This window comes from Esox lucius, chromosome 2 (genome assembly GCF_011004845.1).
Source record: "Esox lucius isolate fEsoLuc1 chromosome 2, fEsoLuc1.pri, whole genome shotgun sequence".
NCBI classification, from domain to species: domain Eukaryota; kingdom Metazoa; phylum Chordata; class Actinopteri; order Esociformes; family Esocidae; genus Esox; species Esox lucius.
Genome location: NC_047570.1, coordinates 13,214,267 through 13,232,868, shown reverse-complemented (window position 1 = coordinate 13,232,868; position 18,602 = coordinate 13,214,267). Strand labels below are relative to the sequence as shown.

The window sequence follows — 18,602 nt, the reverse complement described above, 5'->3', positions numbered from 1 at the left end:
CTCTGTGTTCTGTGTGATTTAGATTACATGGCAAGTCATCATAGCAAGTGTTGGCTAACTGTGCAGGTGTTGAGCGTTTGAGCGTCGCATTGAGGCGAGGAACCACTTGCTATGCCAGTCACTCTCCTGGACATTTCCCCCGTCCATGACACCGCTTATTAGTATTCCAGTGTGGAGCCGGAGTCCGGGGCTCACCTTAGTCATTAGAGAGACCCGTGGGGCTGTATGCATTCTAATCTTTGATTTTGATTTGCTGTTGTGCCCGTTTCCTTCCCTTGAGCCCATACCACACGTACGAAAGGTCACCATCCGACGGAACCCTATCTCAAATTAGAAAATGACATCGGAGGCAGGGGGCTGCGGGTCACAATATCTCAAGGAGAGGGCCAGAAAAACACAGGCGATAAACCCGGCTTTGGGTTCATTCACAACTGGTGAGGGGAGGACCACCAGTGTACTCCTCTATTCATCTGTCCAGAGAATGGTTCCACTGGGACATGTGTGCGGCACGCGGGGAAGCACATCGGGGGTTGCAACCGATGGGACACGTCGAGTTCATGTGAAGTGCTCTGGTGGAAAGCAGAAGGTCAGGGACCTTCGCACAAACATGGCGGACCTAATTGCTTGAGGGCATATGGACCTGCGTGTGTTTCCCGCGTGTCTCCGTCAGTACCTCGCAGATGCCTTCGTAGCACAGGAACACCCTCAACAGCCTCTGCCATCGAACGATATTTAACGTACGATAATTATACTTCTGAGCTGCTGCGAACTGTCCATCACCGGGATCTCCGGAATCAGCCAAACTCTGAAAACAAAAATGCAATGACACCTGCACTTCTAGTGTAAGAGCAGCTCTACCCTTCACTGATTCAGGTGACGTGTTCTGCATTCCTAGGGCTCCCCGCTCCCCCTGCCTGTAAGTCTGAAAGCTCCACTTTCCTCTGAGAGATTCCTGCCTGGGCTACAGGTAGGTTTCATGTGGTTTGCGTCAGTTCAGAGGAGAAGGTCACATGATAATCTAATAGAAACAGCCTCTCGACTGTTCTCTGGGTGCAGTTTCTTACAGCCAGGGAACAACAAGCACCGGGGCCAGTGTTTCAGGTGGATACAACCATGCAGTGATTATTGTACACCTGGAGCACAAGTCAATCCAAACTGATAACCAGATTGTCCGTATTGATTGAACTGGGCCTGAGGCCTCGCTCATTAGTTCAACTAAGAGATGCGGACCAGCAGATGAAAAAAGGGCTAGCTTGATTGGTTGGTTTCTACATCCAACCGCTAATCAGATGTTACAAGCAGAACAAAGATAATGTAAAGTACAAACAGACCAACACATGCGTCTTGACAGACAGGCAATCTTCAAAGTATCATTTTGTTAATCTTGTGTAACGTTGCCGAGCTGATCTTTGTGAGTATTGACAAAACCAAAAGTAAACAGTCTGATGGCGGTGGGCGTTTGTTTGTTCACCGTTGTGCTTCATGTAGAGACAGGAAAACATTCTGCATGTGCCTCACGCCTTGTCACTGAATGCCATAGGAATGTAATGGAAAACAAGTGGGTTCACTTCAAAGACGACCGCCTCTCACCCAGTACTGTATGAGCATATTATCTTCCAGCAGCCAGCCTTCCTCAGCTGCAGTATTGCCACAGTGGACATGGAGAAGTTAAAGTTCGGATTAGAAGTGGAAGTATCTAAACAAAGCTGTTCTTTCTTCTGAGCTGGCTACAAACAAATGGACAGCAATATTTATCACTGAAGGAGTCTTCAAATCAGCTGTACAACAATAAGTACTGCAGCTTCTTGTTACAAAATTTTTGTCAATAAACTAACTGGAGTTTTCATTACATAGCGACAATTTTACAAATGGTTAATGTTCTCAGTTCAACTTCCAGGAGGGACAGGACGAAAGAGATGCAGGAGGAGAAGGAAACATAATTTTAACAAAACTGTACTGTTACAGTTTCTTTACACATTTGTACTGGAATGACTAGGATAAAATTGTGAGCCCACACTGAGCAAATAGCGTACTTGAAGAGAGGCCAATAAAATATAACACTCGTAATTAATTTAGTGTAGACTAATGAAATAGAGCCATAAAACAATGGCTCACCCAGGTCATACTTCAAGAAAGTAAATATACTGTACATCTGAAATCCAGAATATATTTATATATGTATATACAGGTTTGATTATACAGAGGCTCTCAAAATACGCCCCCCTTGAATTTTCTACCTTACACATTACACAAAATTTTATCAAAAAGGATTTAATGAGGTGTTTCTGAAACTGATCAACACAAAAAAAGTCTATAATGTAAAAAAGAAAATTAAATCTCTTCAAATTGCTGTAAATTACATATATAAAACAGTTACATTTTTATTACACATATTGAACATTCAGTCAATATGTGGTACATTTGGCAGCAACTGCAGCCATGAATCCATTTGCTGAATCACTACCCGCTTTGTACAACTGGACACAGCAATTTCTGTCCATTTCTCTTTGCAAAATTGCTCAAGCTCCATCAAGCTGGATGAGGACCTACGGTGAACAGCAATTCTCAACGCTTTTTTTAAGGACATATCTGTATTTTGCTTGGTTCATCCTTCATCCTCAGTTCTGACCAGTCTCCCGGTCCCTGGTGTTGAAAAGCCCCATAAGGCTGCCTGCACCATGTTTTATAGTAGTGATGGTGTGCAAGGCTGATATATGCAGCTTTAGGATTGTGCCAAACATAGTGCTTAGCAATGAGGCCAAAAACCTCTATTTGGGTCTCATCAGAGTATACAATCTTCTTTCACTTGGTCTCAGTCTCCCACATGCCTTCTGTCCAACTCTAGCCAAGTTTGTTTCAAAAACAGCCCTCTTTTTGCCACTATCCCATGAAGACCACATTTGTGAAACACCCAGGCTATAATTGCAGTATGCACAGTGTCTCCCAGCTCAGTCGTGGAAGACCTTAACTCCTTTAGAGTTGCCAGAGGCCTCTTGCCTACCTCTCTGACTAGAGTCCTTCTCATATGGATACTCCATTTTTGAGAGTGGCCTGTTCTAGACAGATTCTCAGTGCGCCATATTCTCTCCATTTCTTAATAAGGGACTTTACTGTACTCCAATTCAATGCCTAAATCCTATCCCCGATTGGTGCATTTAATTAACCTGATTCTGGATTTGCTTTGAATGTTCCTTTGTCTTCATGGTGTAGTTTTTGTATGATTTGTACTTAGAGCAGGACCTCCCAAAGACATTTGAGTATATTTAACCTCATGTGAAACATCTAAACTGTACATAGGGAGACTCAATTCAAGTAATTACATGTTTTATAAAGGCAATTGGTTACACAATGGCTGATTCACGTTTATCATAGCGAAAGGGTTTGGAATTTTATGCCATCAGTTATATTCAGTTTTAAATTTATAATACATTTCTATCAATTTTCAGAAAATATTTGGCACTTTGGCACTCTGGACATTTTCAGTTGACCAGTTGCAAATCTCCTAATTAAATATTGTTGATTTCCTGTCTCAATACATTTGAGGAGCACTGTACCTGTGTCCTGTTGAACTTCCCAGGGTTCTCCTTTCTCAGTGGGGCAACAGCTCCCTCAGGTTTTCCCAGCACACAGCCACACCGTCCCCTTAGATCAATGCTTTCTTTCACTGTTCTTCACAAAGTACACAGTGTTTCCACGAGACATGACACAGCCGGTGCAAAGCAAGCCACCTCTTTCTGTCTCTGTTGCTATAGCTCAAACCAAATCTCCACGGAATGTTTCAAAGATGGGATTTTAGGGCACTCGCTCTGTCTCCTGGGTTCGCTATTGAAACACAACAATTGAAGTGAATCTCCTGGGATAATTCTATAAAGAAAAATAGAGGGGTAGAAAACATCAAGCTGAATTCAAACTGTAATGATATGAAATAAAACTGTGGAAGCAAAAGGACAAAATCAAGCCAATGTACATGGGGCAACTGCCTATGTTTTAAACAAGAAACCAGGCAAGCCTAGTTCAGCCGGCCGCAATAGAAAGTGTCGCCGTCTCGAGATTCAAACCCAGGTCACCCACATGAAAGGCTGTGTCGTTAACCACTACACCACAGAGCTGCATGTTTGCACAGTATCAGTACAGCCTCTTGTGTCTATCCTGAACAAATGCTCTTTTGCCACCTGCTGTTTTAACAGTAATATGGCCATTCGGGAAGGACATATATAGTATATATATGAAGGATATAGTTAAACTAACTAACATTTCTCACTAAGTTTACCTCCACCACAAATAGCTTCTGTGTATGCCGTTTGCCACTGGCCGCTTGAACAGCATATTAGCCATTAATAAGCTTTACCGGTATCTACTAACTTACTGGAATAGTCATAAGAATTGAGCAATTGCTAGCGAGTCTGCCAAAGCTATTTCATTTCATGGCATAAGAACATATTTTTTTCTTTCATGGCAAAATTACTTTTTTCTTTCATTCGTGAATGACATTGATACAATAACTATCAATAAAGGTGACGATAACTAACTTTTTCATCAAGTGAAAAGACTAAAGAATTGTAAAATCTACCAGAGATAATTAATAAATGTTGTTGCTCTCAATACATTCGAACTAAGGACTACCACATGAGATGCACTCTCTTTAACCACTATGTCACGGCATTACATGTTTCAGCAGTCACTAGACTCCATTGAGGATTGAGTTAAACTAACTAAGGTTTCTTATTAAGTTTACTTCCAGTATAGCGTCTATGAACTGTGTGGCTTTTTGCAATTGCTAGTGAGACTGAAGAACTTTTCCATGCCAGAAACAGTCGCAATATAACCATCAGTCACTCACTCACTCAGTAAAAGACATTCGCTCTTCTTGGCCGGCGGTCCGGCAAAAACACAAGCTATAGTGCTAGCATGTTGAGGCAGTGGCATGGAGTCTGTCAATACAGGAACATTGCACTATTTACGGAGTGTTGGTTGTGAATTTTTTTTTTATCATATCCCAACCATCCTTTGGATTACAGGTCAAAAATGAACAACTGTTTCGTAAAGAATCATAAAATGAAAGATAAAAAAAACAAAAAAACATAAGATTTACTTCATAAAATTCATTGTAAAAAGGTATTATTCAGAATATTCAATGCACCTTCCTTTCACATAAAATGGAGCACAAACATTTTCCCCATAGGTGCATTTCTGAAATTAAATAAGCAGAGAATTAGTAGTACTAAACACTCTAGAAGAAAACAGCAGAGATTTGGCAGAAATCGTAAGTACTGCAGTTTTAACAGCGAACATATAACCAGATGCGTTCTGCCTCTCAACTTGGCCATAAATGAGCGTTTGTGTCAGCAGCAGCACAGCAGTTTCGCCGGCTGTTAACTAACAAGGACTAAATTGAGGGTAATTGCCTCCAAACCTGTAATACCTTTTTCAGTGACTGAAAGGTAGTTGACATTTCAGCAACCTACGATACACTAGCTGCACAGTAAATAATAAACCACTCATATCAAACTATTAGAGATCAACTGTGATGCACCCCAGAGCGGGGAGAGCAGCACGGCGGCTGTGCTCCATGTTCCGCACTGTTCAGCAGTTTATCCACATCCAAATGGGGAGCATGCCTGCCTGTGTACTCCCTCTTGACTCTTGACCACTTGCCATTGAAAGCAACATCAGTGTGCTGCTAAAAGCTTCCTCTACTCACTGACTGGGCTCTAACAGTGATCCTCTGACTGCAACACACAGGAATATCTTACAATATTCCTGTACTTAACAATGCTTCAACAGTTTGAGCCAATCAAAATGCTTGCGTGGTCCCATCTATGGCATTTAAAGGTTGCCGTGGAGAGAGCCAATGGTAAGTTTCTTAATTATGTGACTCTCACCCCCAGGGACATCGCAAGGTATCCTGGGCCCCCTAAACAGAATTGCAATGCTTGGCCGTCTGCTCACACCGCGAGCATCACACAGACGACAGCAGGACAGGCCTCAACCTGTGACCACCTAGTTGCTGGTCAAGTCAATGGTAACATTTGGAGACGGTTTAGATTACATTTAGTTTATATTTCCAATCTAAGACACATTTCAGGGTAATCAATTTTCTTTTTTTAACTAGAACAAGCTTTAGGGAGGAGTGAGGTTCTCTTAGCTATTCCTTTTGATTAGTTAGCTTTTCAGAACAATTGGATTACATGCCATGTAGAAGAGTTAGACAATATGAACAAATATTAGCAGCTAGCCTAGCTAAAAAACCACAACATATGTAGCAGTAACGTGGTACAAGATTGCTGTTCGTCTGCAGTTCTCTCTAAAGCCCTTTGTAATATCAACGAAATTCTTTAAAAAACACTGCTTGCACCTTTCAATATTCTGCTCTGGTAAATGATGATACATTATGAGATGTTGCATTCTAAATAATATCACAGCCGACTATGAAACTCATTGTTATAGTGATTTTAGGAAATAGCCTACAATGTTTACGGATAACAAAACATAATTTGCCTATTAACAAACTGAACAAATCGTTATCTGCAAGGTCACACACTGACCTGAGACAAAACCACACCCATCTAGTTTTAGACGGGTCCTACTCACACATTATTTTTGTCTTCTCAGAAATCAGTCAAAAATGTTTAGGCCTTCTTCAACCACATCCATTCATAATGAGCTTGTTCTTCACTGCTATTCCCTAGATTAACTGGCCTTGGCTCATTCCCCATAATATTCTACTATAGATTCCTTTAAAACATGTTCAAGTTTAAATTGATTTGCCTACAATCAATTTTCAAACAGCATCTGTGCTGTCTACATCTATCCTACAAGCCCTTGTCCTCAATTTGGTGATATTGCTCATTGGTCACCACTGATATTAAATATTTTTTCCCTATTGTCTCTCCTAAGTTTGCACTAGTTGCTATACAGGCTAGTGCTGAGTAAAACCAAGTGGCACCTGGGATTGTGCTGTATACAGTACAGTACCACATTAATGCTCTTTACAGGAACCTTGTGGCCCACCCAATCCCAGGAGGAGCTCCTCCTACATTTCCTCATCCTCTAAATCATTACCAGAATGCTGCTTTTTGCTAGGCTTGTCCCAGATATCTGTGTGCTGTCTTGCCAACTCCTCATTGGCATTGACCGGAGCATATGGATAGACAACAAAAACCAATCAGGAACTAGGCTAGCTCTTCACAGATTGTTGGCCTGACTTTCAGAAAATACTAAAAACATGAATTTGAAAAACTAAACAATACATCAGCTTTTTCCTGGGTCCTGTTTCAGAGATGAGGGGAGTTCGCTGATCCCAGCTGGTTAATTTAAACCTATGATCCTGTCTATGGAGGAATGTTGTTCTTTCTTTGGTCTGTGGCACATTCTGACCGCTGCCCACAACAGCACTTGCCAACACAAACACCTTTGAAAAAGCAGATTTTGATGACAGAAACTTTTTCATATTTCTCTCTCACTAGGTTTCATCCTAACTGATGACAGATTTTCATGGAAGTATTCAAAAATTTTCCTGAAGAAAATATTAGCATTTTCCCACCAGAGATATGTTTCTACCAAACTGAACGTGTGTGATGATATATTGCACTTAAAAATAAAGCTTCTGCTTATGTTTTAATGTGCTTTATAAGCATGTAAATGTCAACAACATGGAATCGTTTACTGTATGTAATGTAAATGTAACATTAGCAGATGTAATGCAGTAGTACTCTATTTCACCACTAGAGAACAAGATCGAATTAACACCAAAAAATGATATCTGAATTAGACAGGTGTCACGTCCTGGCTATGCCCCTAGCCATCTCTGCGCTGGGCTCGGGGCATAGTCAGGACAGGACAGGAGGTGGCACATCTAGCCACCTCCAATCCTTTTGGTCTCCCCAATTGGAGGCAGGTGTCGGTCGTTGCCTCCAATGCGCCTGTGTCCTTCCACACCCCAGCACATGACACCAGGGTTTCCTCAAGTTGACCATGAAGGACTTTCAATTTATACGTTTGTTGGTAGCCTATGTACAGGAAGAGGGAACTATGAGAAGAACATCAAGCTTATCACAGTGCACTTTCCCCACCTAGTTAAGTTTATCATAACCTCTTTCATCTGTTTAGGGTTAGGTTAATCTTCTTAAATTGTATTGAAAGGACAACACAACATCACCATTAAGATATTTCCTTGTCCCAGTTAACTAGTTTCAATGATAATAAAGTATCGCACCATAGAAAATTGTCTACATTCATGAAATTGTATTGACATTTCCTGTTTACATCAGACCGGTCATGACATGTTCAATGCATCAGGTTATTAATCTGCTTGAAATAGTTGGATGGAAATCTTGATTCTCTCTCTCATTTCAGAAGCAGATCAGAGCAATGTTCATCCACATGTTTGTAATGGGTTTAACGATTATTTCTCTTAGAAACAGGTTGTGTTAGTTTGATTACAACCTTAGTACAAACATACAAAGGAACATGCCTTTTTATTCACAACTTTGTCTATATTGTTTCTCTACAATATAATTCAGTGGGGGTAGTGTCAGACCAGCACCCCCAGTTTGATATGTGAGCTCTGTGTGGGTGTATTGTGCATTATACTGGTCATTGGGGAGGTGTTGGGTCAAGTGGGGTTGGGAGGGGAGCTATAAGAAAGAACCCTGTTGCTAATTGACCTCAGTTTGATTGCATAGTTTTTCACTGGGTGGCACTTCTTTCCAATAATGAGTACAACCACATGTACTGTGAGAGGATTGTTTGTAAATACAAAAATACTTTATAACCTGAAGGATAATCCCACCATACCAGGAACAATATATACAGAATACTGTAAAGGGATTGCTAACAATAACTGGTCTCCCATCGACTATTGAATCAGAATTGCAGAATATTGTCTTGTTTTTATGCACCCTACTACCCATTTCAGTAGAGGGGAATTCTGATAAAAGGGATGGGTTTAACCCCTTAACCGGGTCTATTTAGTTACTTAACCCAGCATTGAGTAATCTTTAGGACCATTAACAAAAGCATAAATAACAATAAATGAATAAATAATATACTGATTTTTTAGTCTTAGTCATTCTCTTTTATCTAGTGGTGATAGTATTTTGATAGTACAGCCGGTCATACCTTAAACTGTAGTAGCTGTTGTTGATACACTTCACAGATTATCAAAACTAGCATTGCATAGAAACATTTTAATCTACTACAGACTGACAAACTAAGCAATATTTTTATGTCAACAGATATAGAGGTAGAGTAGCTAACTTGTGTAGCTTAGTAGCTAGCTACTATAGCATTTCACTGTTGCATCTGGCACATTTGACAAATAACATTCGATCTGCTAGCTACATTGAACATAATAAGGCAAACTGACAGCCAGCCATTCCAAACACTTAGTGTTGACTGTTAACATTCGTCACAGTGTTGTGCAAGTGCAATCAGCTAATATTGACAGCCTCTTAACATTGGCCAATGTTGTAGTACCTACACGCTAACATATGTTGGTTTTCATTTAGCATTTTCTATACAGTTGAGTATTAACTGCTTTTTAGAAGTAAGCATGAGGAACAATACAGTATACAGCTTCTCAGCTAGTTCTTCTAAATTATAAAATGGCACATTGTTGTCCTTACCCTGCCAGTAAAATGCGCAAATATTGCTAATGGATGGGATTTGTGGGAAGTACCAGGGAAACTCAATGCATGGATTTCTGTCAAAACTTGCAATATAGACTGCTGACAGTGTAAGGTAACCAATGTACCATTTTGTATTTTTACTCTCCCTTTAAAACCTGGGAACAATTGGTATGTGATCCACCAAGATAGCTCCAGCATAACTCGCTAAACCTGGTTGCCAATTACTTTCTCAAATATGATTTGTTCCCTGTTTGAACAAAGTTTTCATGTTTAAACGCCTTTTAAAAAGAAAGGAAAAAAGTCTAGACACCTGTGTGTATGAACCCAGGCCTTGTTACATGCATCTCTATTTCTTCAGAATAATTAGAAGAATTTGGGCAAAAGAAAGTGAGTGCGATATAAATCTAAGTGCTTTGCAGATGGAGATGTTGACTCTGGAAGCCATACGGAGCAAGTCCTGGCTCCAGCAGCCAGTCCAAACAGATCTAGCACTAGGGCCATGTGGGACCTCTCCTTTAAAAAAAGAAAGTTTGAGTGCTTTTTTTTCACAGTCTATTGTAAGCAATCAGAGAAGCAAATAGAAGGCTGCAGTTGAGACGCACAGACAGGCACTCCTCTCCAGAAGGCTGAGTGAGTGCAATGTTCATTCCACTGACAGTCACAGAGCAGCCAAACATCCAGGAAGACGGGGCATTTTCTCACAGGACTAACAGATACAAGCACCACCAGCAGGGCCTCTGAAGCCCACTCTCTACAAGCCCAGTATGACTGCTCCTGGACTCAGACTCAGCCTCTAGCCCGCTATAAGGACCTGTGAATGGAAAGAACCACTGGCTACCCTCCTGCTATCCTGTTATCTAGACACTCACACCTCGTGTTTCTACACACCCCCTGAAGAGGACTCAGGCTACAGGTGGTTGGTTGTTTTTGAGCTGCTCTCGTTTGGCTTCTCCATTTGGCGGTGGGTTTGAGGCATTTTTAGAGCCATGATGATGCTCCCTTTTGTTGTGGGGAGTTTGGTTTGGGTGCTACTGGGCTCTGGATGGGCTCAGGTTCAGGATCAGACTCAGGCTTCCACCCCCTGGAGACAGATGATACAGTGGGAGAACAACGGCCGGAGGTTCAGCTTGCTCAACAGTGGGGCAGAGTACGTACCTGCCGGATCTCAGGACCAAGAGAGAAGTCACCGGGTGGTGGTGGCAGACTCTCGTTCCCGTACCCCTCGCAGACCACAGGGAGGGAACGTACGCAGGCAGGCCCCCTCCAGAGGTGGATCAGAGACCGTAAGGGGACAGACCAGACATCCCTTTGGCTTCGGGCAGGTGCCTGACAACTGGCGACAGGGCTCGGTGGGGACAGGCTCCACCAGCACCCGCTTCAGGCCATCCACGGGGTCGTCTTCATCGTCCTCATCGTCTTCATCCTTCTCATCAAGCTACAACATCCCCGTCCAACCCTACCCGCAGTTTCCTTTCCCTCAGCAGCCCTCCTACCAGTTACCCTATGACCCCAGTGTGGTTGAGGGAGCAGGTCGGGGCTACGCAGAACCACCCTTCCAGAGAGCCACAGGCGGAGGCTACAGTGCTGGTGCTGGAGGATATGTCGGTGGCGGCGGGGGATATGCTGGAGTCAGTTATGGAGCCGGTGCTGGCCTGGCACCTGTGGTTCCGCGCTCCCCCCAGGACTATGGCGAGGACGGCTATCGTTACTACCCGCCCTATGGCTACGGGCCCAACCCTGGTGCCCCTGTCCAACCAGCTGTGCCAGCCCGGGCTGCCCAGCCACCCTTCTCAGACGGCCTGGACCGCAGATACACACACAGTCTGTACAATGGAGGAGAGGACTCCGCTGCCGCCGCAGACACTGCGCCCGCTGCCCAGGACAGGACAGGAGCCGTGGCTCAGGCTCCAGTGCGAAGCCCCCAGTACGAGCAGTTCCCTCCGTTTGGAAGACCCCAGGTTCAGCCACAACCTGCGGCGCCAGTGAGAAACCCCAACACAGCAGTGGAGAACCCCAGTGTGAATGTCGGAAGTGTCTACCGGCCAGAACAGAGAGGTATGCTAACGTGTCTCATGTGTTCTAATGTGGTTCTTTGTCCATCCTTTGTCAATCCAAATGTTCATGGCATGTATTTAATGAATGTCACTCTTTTTGGTCCAAGGTAAACTAAAGAGAGTTGTACCCTTCTGTGTACAATAGTCTCCTTTATTAGCCAGTTTGATGTGGGAAGTGAAACACACTCATGTTAAGCACAAAGAAACCCTGTATGCCACCACAACCATATCCTAATGTTAGTTCTGTGGGGTCAGATCCAACCTTTCCCTTCAGTTGAATGACAGGAAACGAGAAGGGAATCTGGCTCCTCTCCTCTGCTCTTCTCCTGTGTGTTTCCTGGCAGTGGAGGACAGAACCCTCACCACCTGACTCCTCAGCTATGTGGCTCTGCAGCTGGATAATACTGGTTCCCAGAGGTTTTTCATTACCTCTCAGATTAAAAATAAGTAAAGGCAAATCCCGTTAACTATCCAGAACAGTATTATTATTTAGTCACTCAACGTTTTACTTTTGAATTTATCAAACAAAAGGAAACTACATCGAAGGATGGTCGTTCTTTTCCCATTCCCTCTCAGGAATTATTGAAACCAGGTGCTGAGAAAGTCTTGCCAATGTTGTAAGCACACAGTGCTCACTGTGTTATAGCGTGGGGAGTAGTATTCTGCTGGAAAAGGATTGGCTCTTGGGAAGGCCTGGGTGTAGAACCTGGGAATAGAGGTGACCTCAGTGTAGAAGCTGGCTGGAGGAGGGCTACTCAGGCCTGGGTGAGTCGATGTTATAGAGTGGGGGGATGTCTATCCCACTCCCAGAGAGAAAGCACCAGAAAGGGGGTGGAGTGGAAAGTCCCTGTAACACATGGGGTCCATTGCCTCAGGAAATAATAAAAAAAGAAAAATTAGTATGCGCTTGGGGAGGGAGGGAGCATCAATGAGCAATTTAAAACACACTGTTTCGTTAAATCCACAAGTAATTGATGGACTCAGTTCTGGAAGCCAGTCACATGATTGGGGGTTGGGATTAGGGGCGGAGGTAGAGAGTGGATTCTGACTTCAATATAGGATCCCAAAATTATCATTGTGAAAAATATGTATTTAGAATAATACAAGCTGTGTGTCAAAAGGTGACACAATCATCAACACTTGTGTGGAAGTTTTCCTCTGTTTCTTTGAGCTGCTAGGAGCTTCTATGGCCTAGGGCTGTAGTGTTATAATATTTACTTATGGGACTATATTATATACATCACATGCAACCCACCTGACACCATAACTGTTATTTTGCTATATGCAAATGGGTGTAAAAACCTGGTTGAACCATGTATTGTAAACATTATGGTTATTATAGTTTTTGGTGTATTTTGTAATAAAGACTGTACTTGACAGAACATGACTTCACAGAAATACCATGTCAATCATGTGTCATTCATAGTTGGTTGAATTATCTGTGTATACTGGAGGAATACCATTTCACTATTGGTGATATGGTTTAATTTTGCAGATGTGGGCTTTCCCTTTGTTATTTCCTTTGATGCTAGTGTATTTAGTGGCATATTTGAGTGTAAAGTACGGGGGTTGATTGGATTTTCTCTTGAGAGTGGCTTCACACAGTGCTATTTTACTAAGTGATGTGCTTATTTAAGTGACACACTAACAACAATCAAGCCTTCAGTAATATCAAATCTTTTGGTGCTCATATTTCTCTAGATAAAAGCAGGAGGTCTTGGTTGATAAAGTATGCACACCGCTCAGAAAAATTATGGGAATACACAAATCACACATCGGGTCTCGATAAAGGAAATATATTTAAGATCAAAATCTTCACTGTACATTGTGTAATTCGTTGTGAACAAAATGATGTAACAATGGTCAGTGGAAACCTAAATCACCACCCAATTGAGGGCTGGATTCTAACTCCCACTGAAAATCAAAGTAAACAATTTAAATCACAGTCTGTTCCAACTTGCGTGAATTTCATCACGACAACTCACAATGTAACTCAGTAGAGTGTATGACCCCCACGTGCCTGAATGCACTCCAGCCAATGTCTGGGCATGCTCCTGATGAGACGGCGGATGGCGTCCTGGGGAAACTCCTCCCAGACCTGGATCAGGGAGCTCCTGGACAGTCTGTGCTACTTGGCGGTGTTGGATGCATGATACATAACGTCCCAGAGGTTCTCAATTGGATTCAGGTCTGGGGAACGTAAGGGCCAGTCAATGGCATCAATGCCTTCATCATCCAGGAATTGCCTACACACTCTGGCCACATGAGGTCGGGCATTGTCCTGCACCACGAGGAAACCAGGGCCCGCTGCACCAGAGTAACGTCTGATGATGGTTCTGAGGATTTCATCCCAGTACCCAACAGCAGTCAGGGTACTATTGGCTCACATTTGGAGGTCTGTGCGACCCTCCAAGGATATGCCTCCCAAGACCATCACCGACCCACCGCCTAACCGGTCATGCTTGATGATGTTGCAGGCAAAACTTCTTGCGACGGCATGTATGGATGTGCCATCCTGGAGGAGCTGGACTACCTGTGCAACCTGAATGGGCTGCAAGTACCGCCTCATGATACCAGTAATGACAAGGACACTAACAAAATGCAAAACTGGAGAAGAATCAGTCATGAAGGATAAAGAGAGAGACATTTTCTGTGGCCACCACCTGCAAAACCATTCCCTTTTTCGGGGTTGTTTTGCTGTTGCATCTCCAGTGCACCTTCATTTGCACCAAAACCAGTGACATTGATTCACAATCACTTATGCTAACTGATCTGATTGATGTCCCTGAGGTTTAATTGACTTGGTGTTATACTGTGATGATTACGTGTTCCCTGAATTATTTTGAGCAGTGTAGTATGACCTACCTAACATAAAATTACCAGATGTTGTAGGGACACCTGAAGAGGTTGGTCACTGGCCACTCAGTCCATTGTTACATTACATGCGGCATCTCCTGTTGACGGGGAATATGTTCCATGAATGCTACTGTCATTTTTAAGGAATGAAGGGATGACTTGCTGAAAAAAGCACAAGTCCCTCTCCTGCTGTGGACTTAACACTAAGATAGATAGCGCCATTCATTTATGCGGAGAAATGTTGGCGTTCCTACTGATATGCAAGGTTACAGCAAGCTATGCATGTTCTGTGGTGTGAAACATCCCATTGCATAAATGGGGTGTGATGTATGGACTTAACAGACTTGCTGAATGAATAGCAGTGTACTGATCATGTGAAAGTGCAGACAATTGTTAAAAGTCAAAAGAGTCTTGAAGATTGAAAATCCCAAAGTGAGTGCTATTGATTGTCATGACAGATCTTTAAACTGCATAAGAACCACAGAGAGAAAATATGATTAGAAACAAAGGTTCAGAAACATATTCCAGAAGAGGGAGGCAAGCTTTTTGCATATCTGCTGAGATGGACAAACTGCTGCATAGTCGCTTTCACAAAGGGTTCTGAGATGAATCAGAAACTTATTGAAGAAGTAAGGAGAGGTACACTAGCACATAACATGGTTGCTCTTCACATATGAATGACCTACTGATCCCGCTTCTCCGAAGTGCTTTATTAGGTAAGGGAAGAGTAAGATACATTTTAAGACAGGCTGTTCCCTCGAGTGTTCTGATGTCATCAGCTGTCACTCCAGTTGATGCTGCAACCTTAGAAGCTAACAGTGAAATGTATATTGGGAAAAAAGGAGTGAATGGTTTGAAAACTGAGATGAATTGTCAGAGGTTTGCTGATGTCACCACAGGTAAGCCTGACATGCCCACTCAGAAATCTGTTTCCGTTGTCAAAGGCAGAAGAAAGAACTCTGATTTAGCTCAAGGTCCTACCAACGATGAAAGCAGATTAAGTATTTTGTTATAAATGCAGGGAGGATTAACACTTGGAAGAGAAAGAGGAGACAAAGAAAACCTGTGGAAAAAAGTAATGAGGTTTCTTTCAGAAGTCCTCTAATGAGGTTTCTTTTCAGAAGTTCTCATTTCTACCTGAGAACTTCTGTCTGTCTGTCAACTCTTGTCTCTTGGCAACCTTGCCCCTATGGTTGGGGCATGTCCTGCTCAGCCCAGTTGCTCTTCTGTCCTGGGAACCCAATGGTGAAACCCGGTTTCCCCCTGAAGCTAGGACAAATGAGTCACTGCCAATTTTCAGAACATTTCAGAAAACTACCTTTTAAAAAAAGTATCTAAAATAGATTTGCTGCCCCCAACTGTCTATAGCAGAAGTACTTAAGTAATGTGAACTTACTACTACTGGGTTTTGTGGTTTTCTAACCTAGCTGTCTTGAATGAATGCTATGAGTATAAATCGCTCTAGATTCGATTTTACTGCTAGATTAGATTGACTGCTAATTTACTAAAACATTTTTTTTTATAAATGTGCTCCATACCAGTAAATACCTCCTGATAAAACAGGCATTGCAATAAAAAGCAAAGCAGTTTGGAAAAATTAGCTAACATTATCCCCTTTTCACTCTTGTTCCAAAACTGCTTAATTCCTTTTGATGCTGTGTAATAGATCATCATTGACTTTGATTGTGGGACATTAAATGACTGATCTCACAAGTTTAGCCATTTTACAATCTAACTTTTATGGGATAAACTAGATCAAGGATCATCAGCTAGATTCAGCAACCTAAAGATTTTACTTAATCTCAGATAAGCCCAAAATAATTAAATAATTAAAAAAATATATACAGTTCCAGTGATCCAGTGAAAGGAATGTGATGTACAATTTCAAGAAAATACATTAGGAAGGAACTGGCAAGATACAGCATATTTGCTCTAGTGCCCCACTTAGAATATGATACTGCTTGAAATGCTTTCAAGAACTGATCAGCTTTTGGTTCAGACACACTTTATCCCCCTCAAAGAGAACCAATTTCGAGTTTCTGAAGATTAGGAGGCCAGAGAACAACAAAGGCTTTGCCGGGTGACGAGCAGAAAACAGGAGAAGGATGAGGGAGTAGAATCTGCCTCTGCGTTTCACACAGGCCTTAAAGTTTTGACAGGGTCTGCCACAGGAAGCTTCCAGTGGCCTGTAAGTCTGCCTCAAAAAGACAAGACAAATAGGATGTGTACACTGTGCTGGGAAAGGCAGTCTCATCTCCCTGTTAAATAGGCAGAAGGGATAGGAAGCTTCCGCTGTAGAATTCCTATAAACAACTCGTAATGAAGGCCTCGTAGGCAACATGAAGTGTGGAAATAAAAAACCCAACATAGTGAGTACCACTTCCTCAAAATGAAATATATTTTATGTTATGTTTAAGGAGACCGTAGTCATGTAAAATTTATCTGTAAGATATTTGGTATTGTAATTTTGTCCAGCAAACTCTCTGGGCATTCTGGCAGAAGTGTCTGGGAATTAAACTAGTGCTGCCGTTGATTGCTGTCAGGAGTCAAATGAACAAAGGAGAATCAACAATTACCTTTTCCAAAGATAATGCTTTGGGCATTTATGCTCTATTAGATAGACAATGGGCAAAGATAGAGGAGATTTTTGCTGAAAAATAGTTTTTGCTGAAATAGCAGTGGGTTGGATTTAAACACTTACTGCCCAATACATGAGCACTGGAAGCAGTGGCTAAGACTGACATTGGCCATGAAAACATGTCTACAATATGACTGACAAATTAGGTTTCAAAGTGATGGTTTTGTAGCGTGGCCAATCTTAAAACAATTTTTTTAAAGAAATTGGGGGCTGTGATGGGTTTGGTTTAAATGTAAAATTGTTGCAGCAATTTTCCTAGCTTCCGCATGGACAATATATTGAAAATACACACCTGTCATGAAAGATGATAATTTCTCACACAAAACACTATTGAGTAATATGGTTTTATTCTGCAAAACATTTCAAAAGTTTCAAAAGTATCCTACAATCATTATTTCTCGGCAATGATCCTTTTTCTGTTATGTGACAATGTTGGCACAAACCTTTTGAAGGATCTTGGATCATTCCTCCATGCAGTGAGATCAAGATCCTTGATAGTCTAAGGTTTGCACTGGTAAAATGCCCTCTTCAACCACCTTACCATTTGTATTCAAGCAGGATACTGGGACGGTCTTTATGAAACATTGATATTGTGGTCCTGCAACCTTTTTCTGTGGGGAGATTTTGATGTTTGTTGGGATCATTAACTTGTTCGAACGTTCATCCATTACCATGTCTCAATCTCCTTGTAGAGGCAACCATGTTTGTCATTCTCCTGGTAGAAGCAACCATGTTTTGGGGTAAAATATCCTGGTAAATAGGCATTGATCATAACAAGAGTCACTTGCCCACCAATAGCAAAACAGTCCCAAAGTATCAATGGCCTGTGAGTATCAGGTGCTTTTCCTTGGATGCTGTCCCCTTTTTTCACCAAACATGCCGTTGGTGAAACATTTTGTTTTGAAGAAATTATTGTGTTGAAGTAAAAGTATATGCCCCCCCTGTTAAAATATGGCTAACTGTTCGTGTTTGCCTTGACTTTGCTCAGTTTCATGAAGGTGCTAATACTTTTTGAGTTGACTGTAACAGGAATGCCACCCATAAATCTGGCTGGCGCCACTATCCTAGGACACATATTAAAAAACGCATCAGGATAAGATAAACAAATGGGAGTTCTGAACCACACATTGTGTGACATTATACAGAATTCCAAGCTAGCTTGCTGTTACCTTTTTAATACCTGAGAATAAATCAATGGCACTAATGGTCTGTCCTGCACCACTAACCTAGGACACAGGGTAAATAAGGGTTGGTTGAATATGTTATACTGCATGCAGGATATGCAATAGAAATGTGAATTGCAAACTACATGTTGCTTAATGTTAGGTAGACTTCCATGCAAGCGAGTTGTTATCTAGTTTGCTGCTAAGGCTTATTCCTGCTATTTCCCTGGAGGGCTGAAACCAGCTAGAATGTATTAGCTAA

General features: G+C 42.1%; 1 protein-coding gene across 2 annotated transcripts in view; it reads left to right on the top strand.

Annotated features, from left to right (window-relative positions):
- The first annotated feature begins 10,161 nt into the window (after window positions 1-10,161).
- Window positions 10,162-18,602, top strand: part of loxl1 (lysyl oxidase-like 1) — a 36,543-nt gene continuing 28,102 nt past the window's right edge. For both annotated transcript variants that reach the window (XM_010878642.5, XM_020051530.3), the window contains exon 1: window positions 10,162-11,684. In XM_010878642.5, the coding sequence (XP_010876944.1) occupies window positions 10,616-11,684 (1,069 nt within the window). In that variant the 5' untranslated portion in view covers window positions 10,162-10,615. The remainder of the gene's footprint in view (window positions 11,685-18,602) is intronic.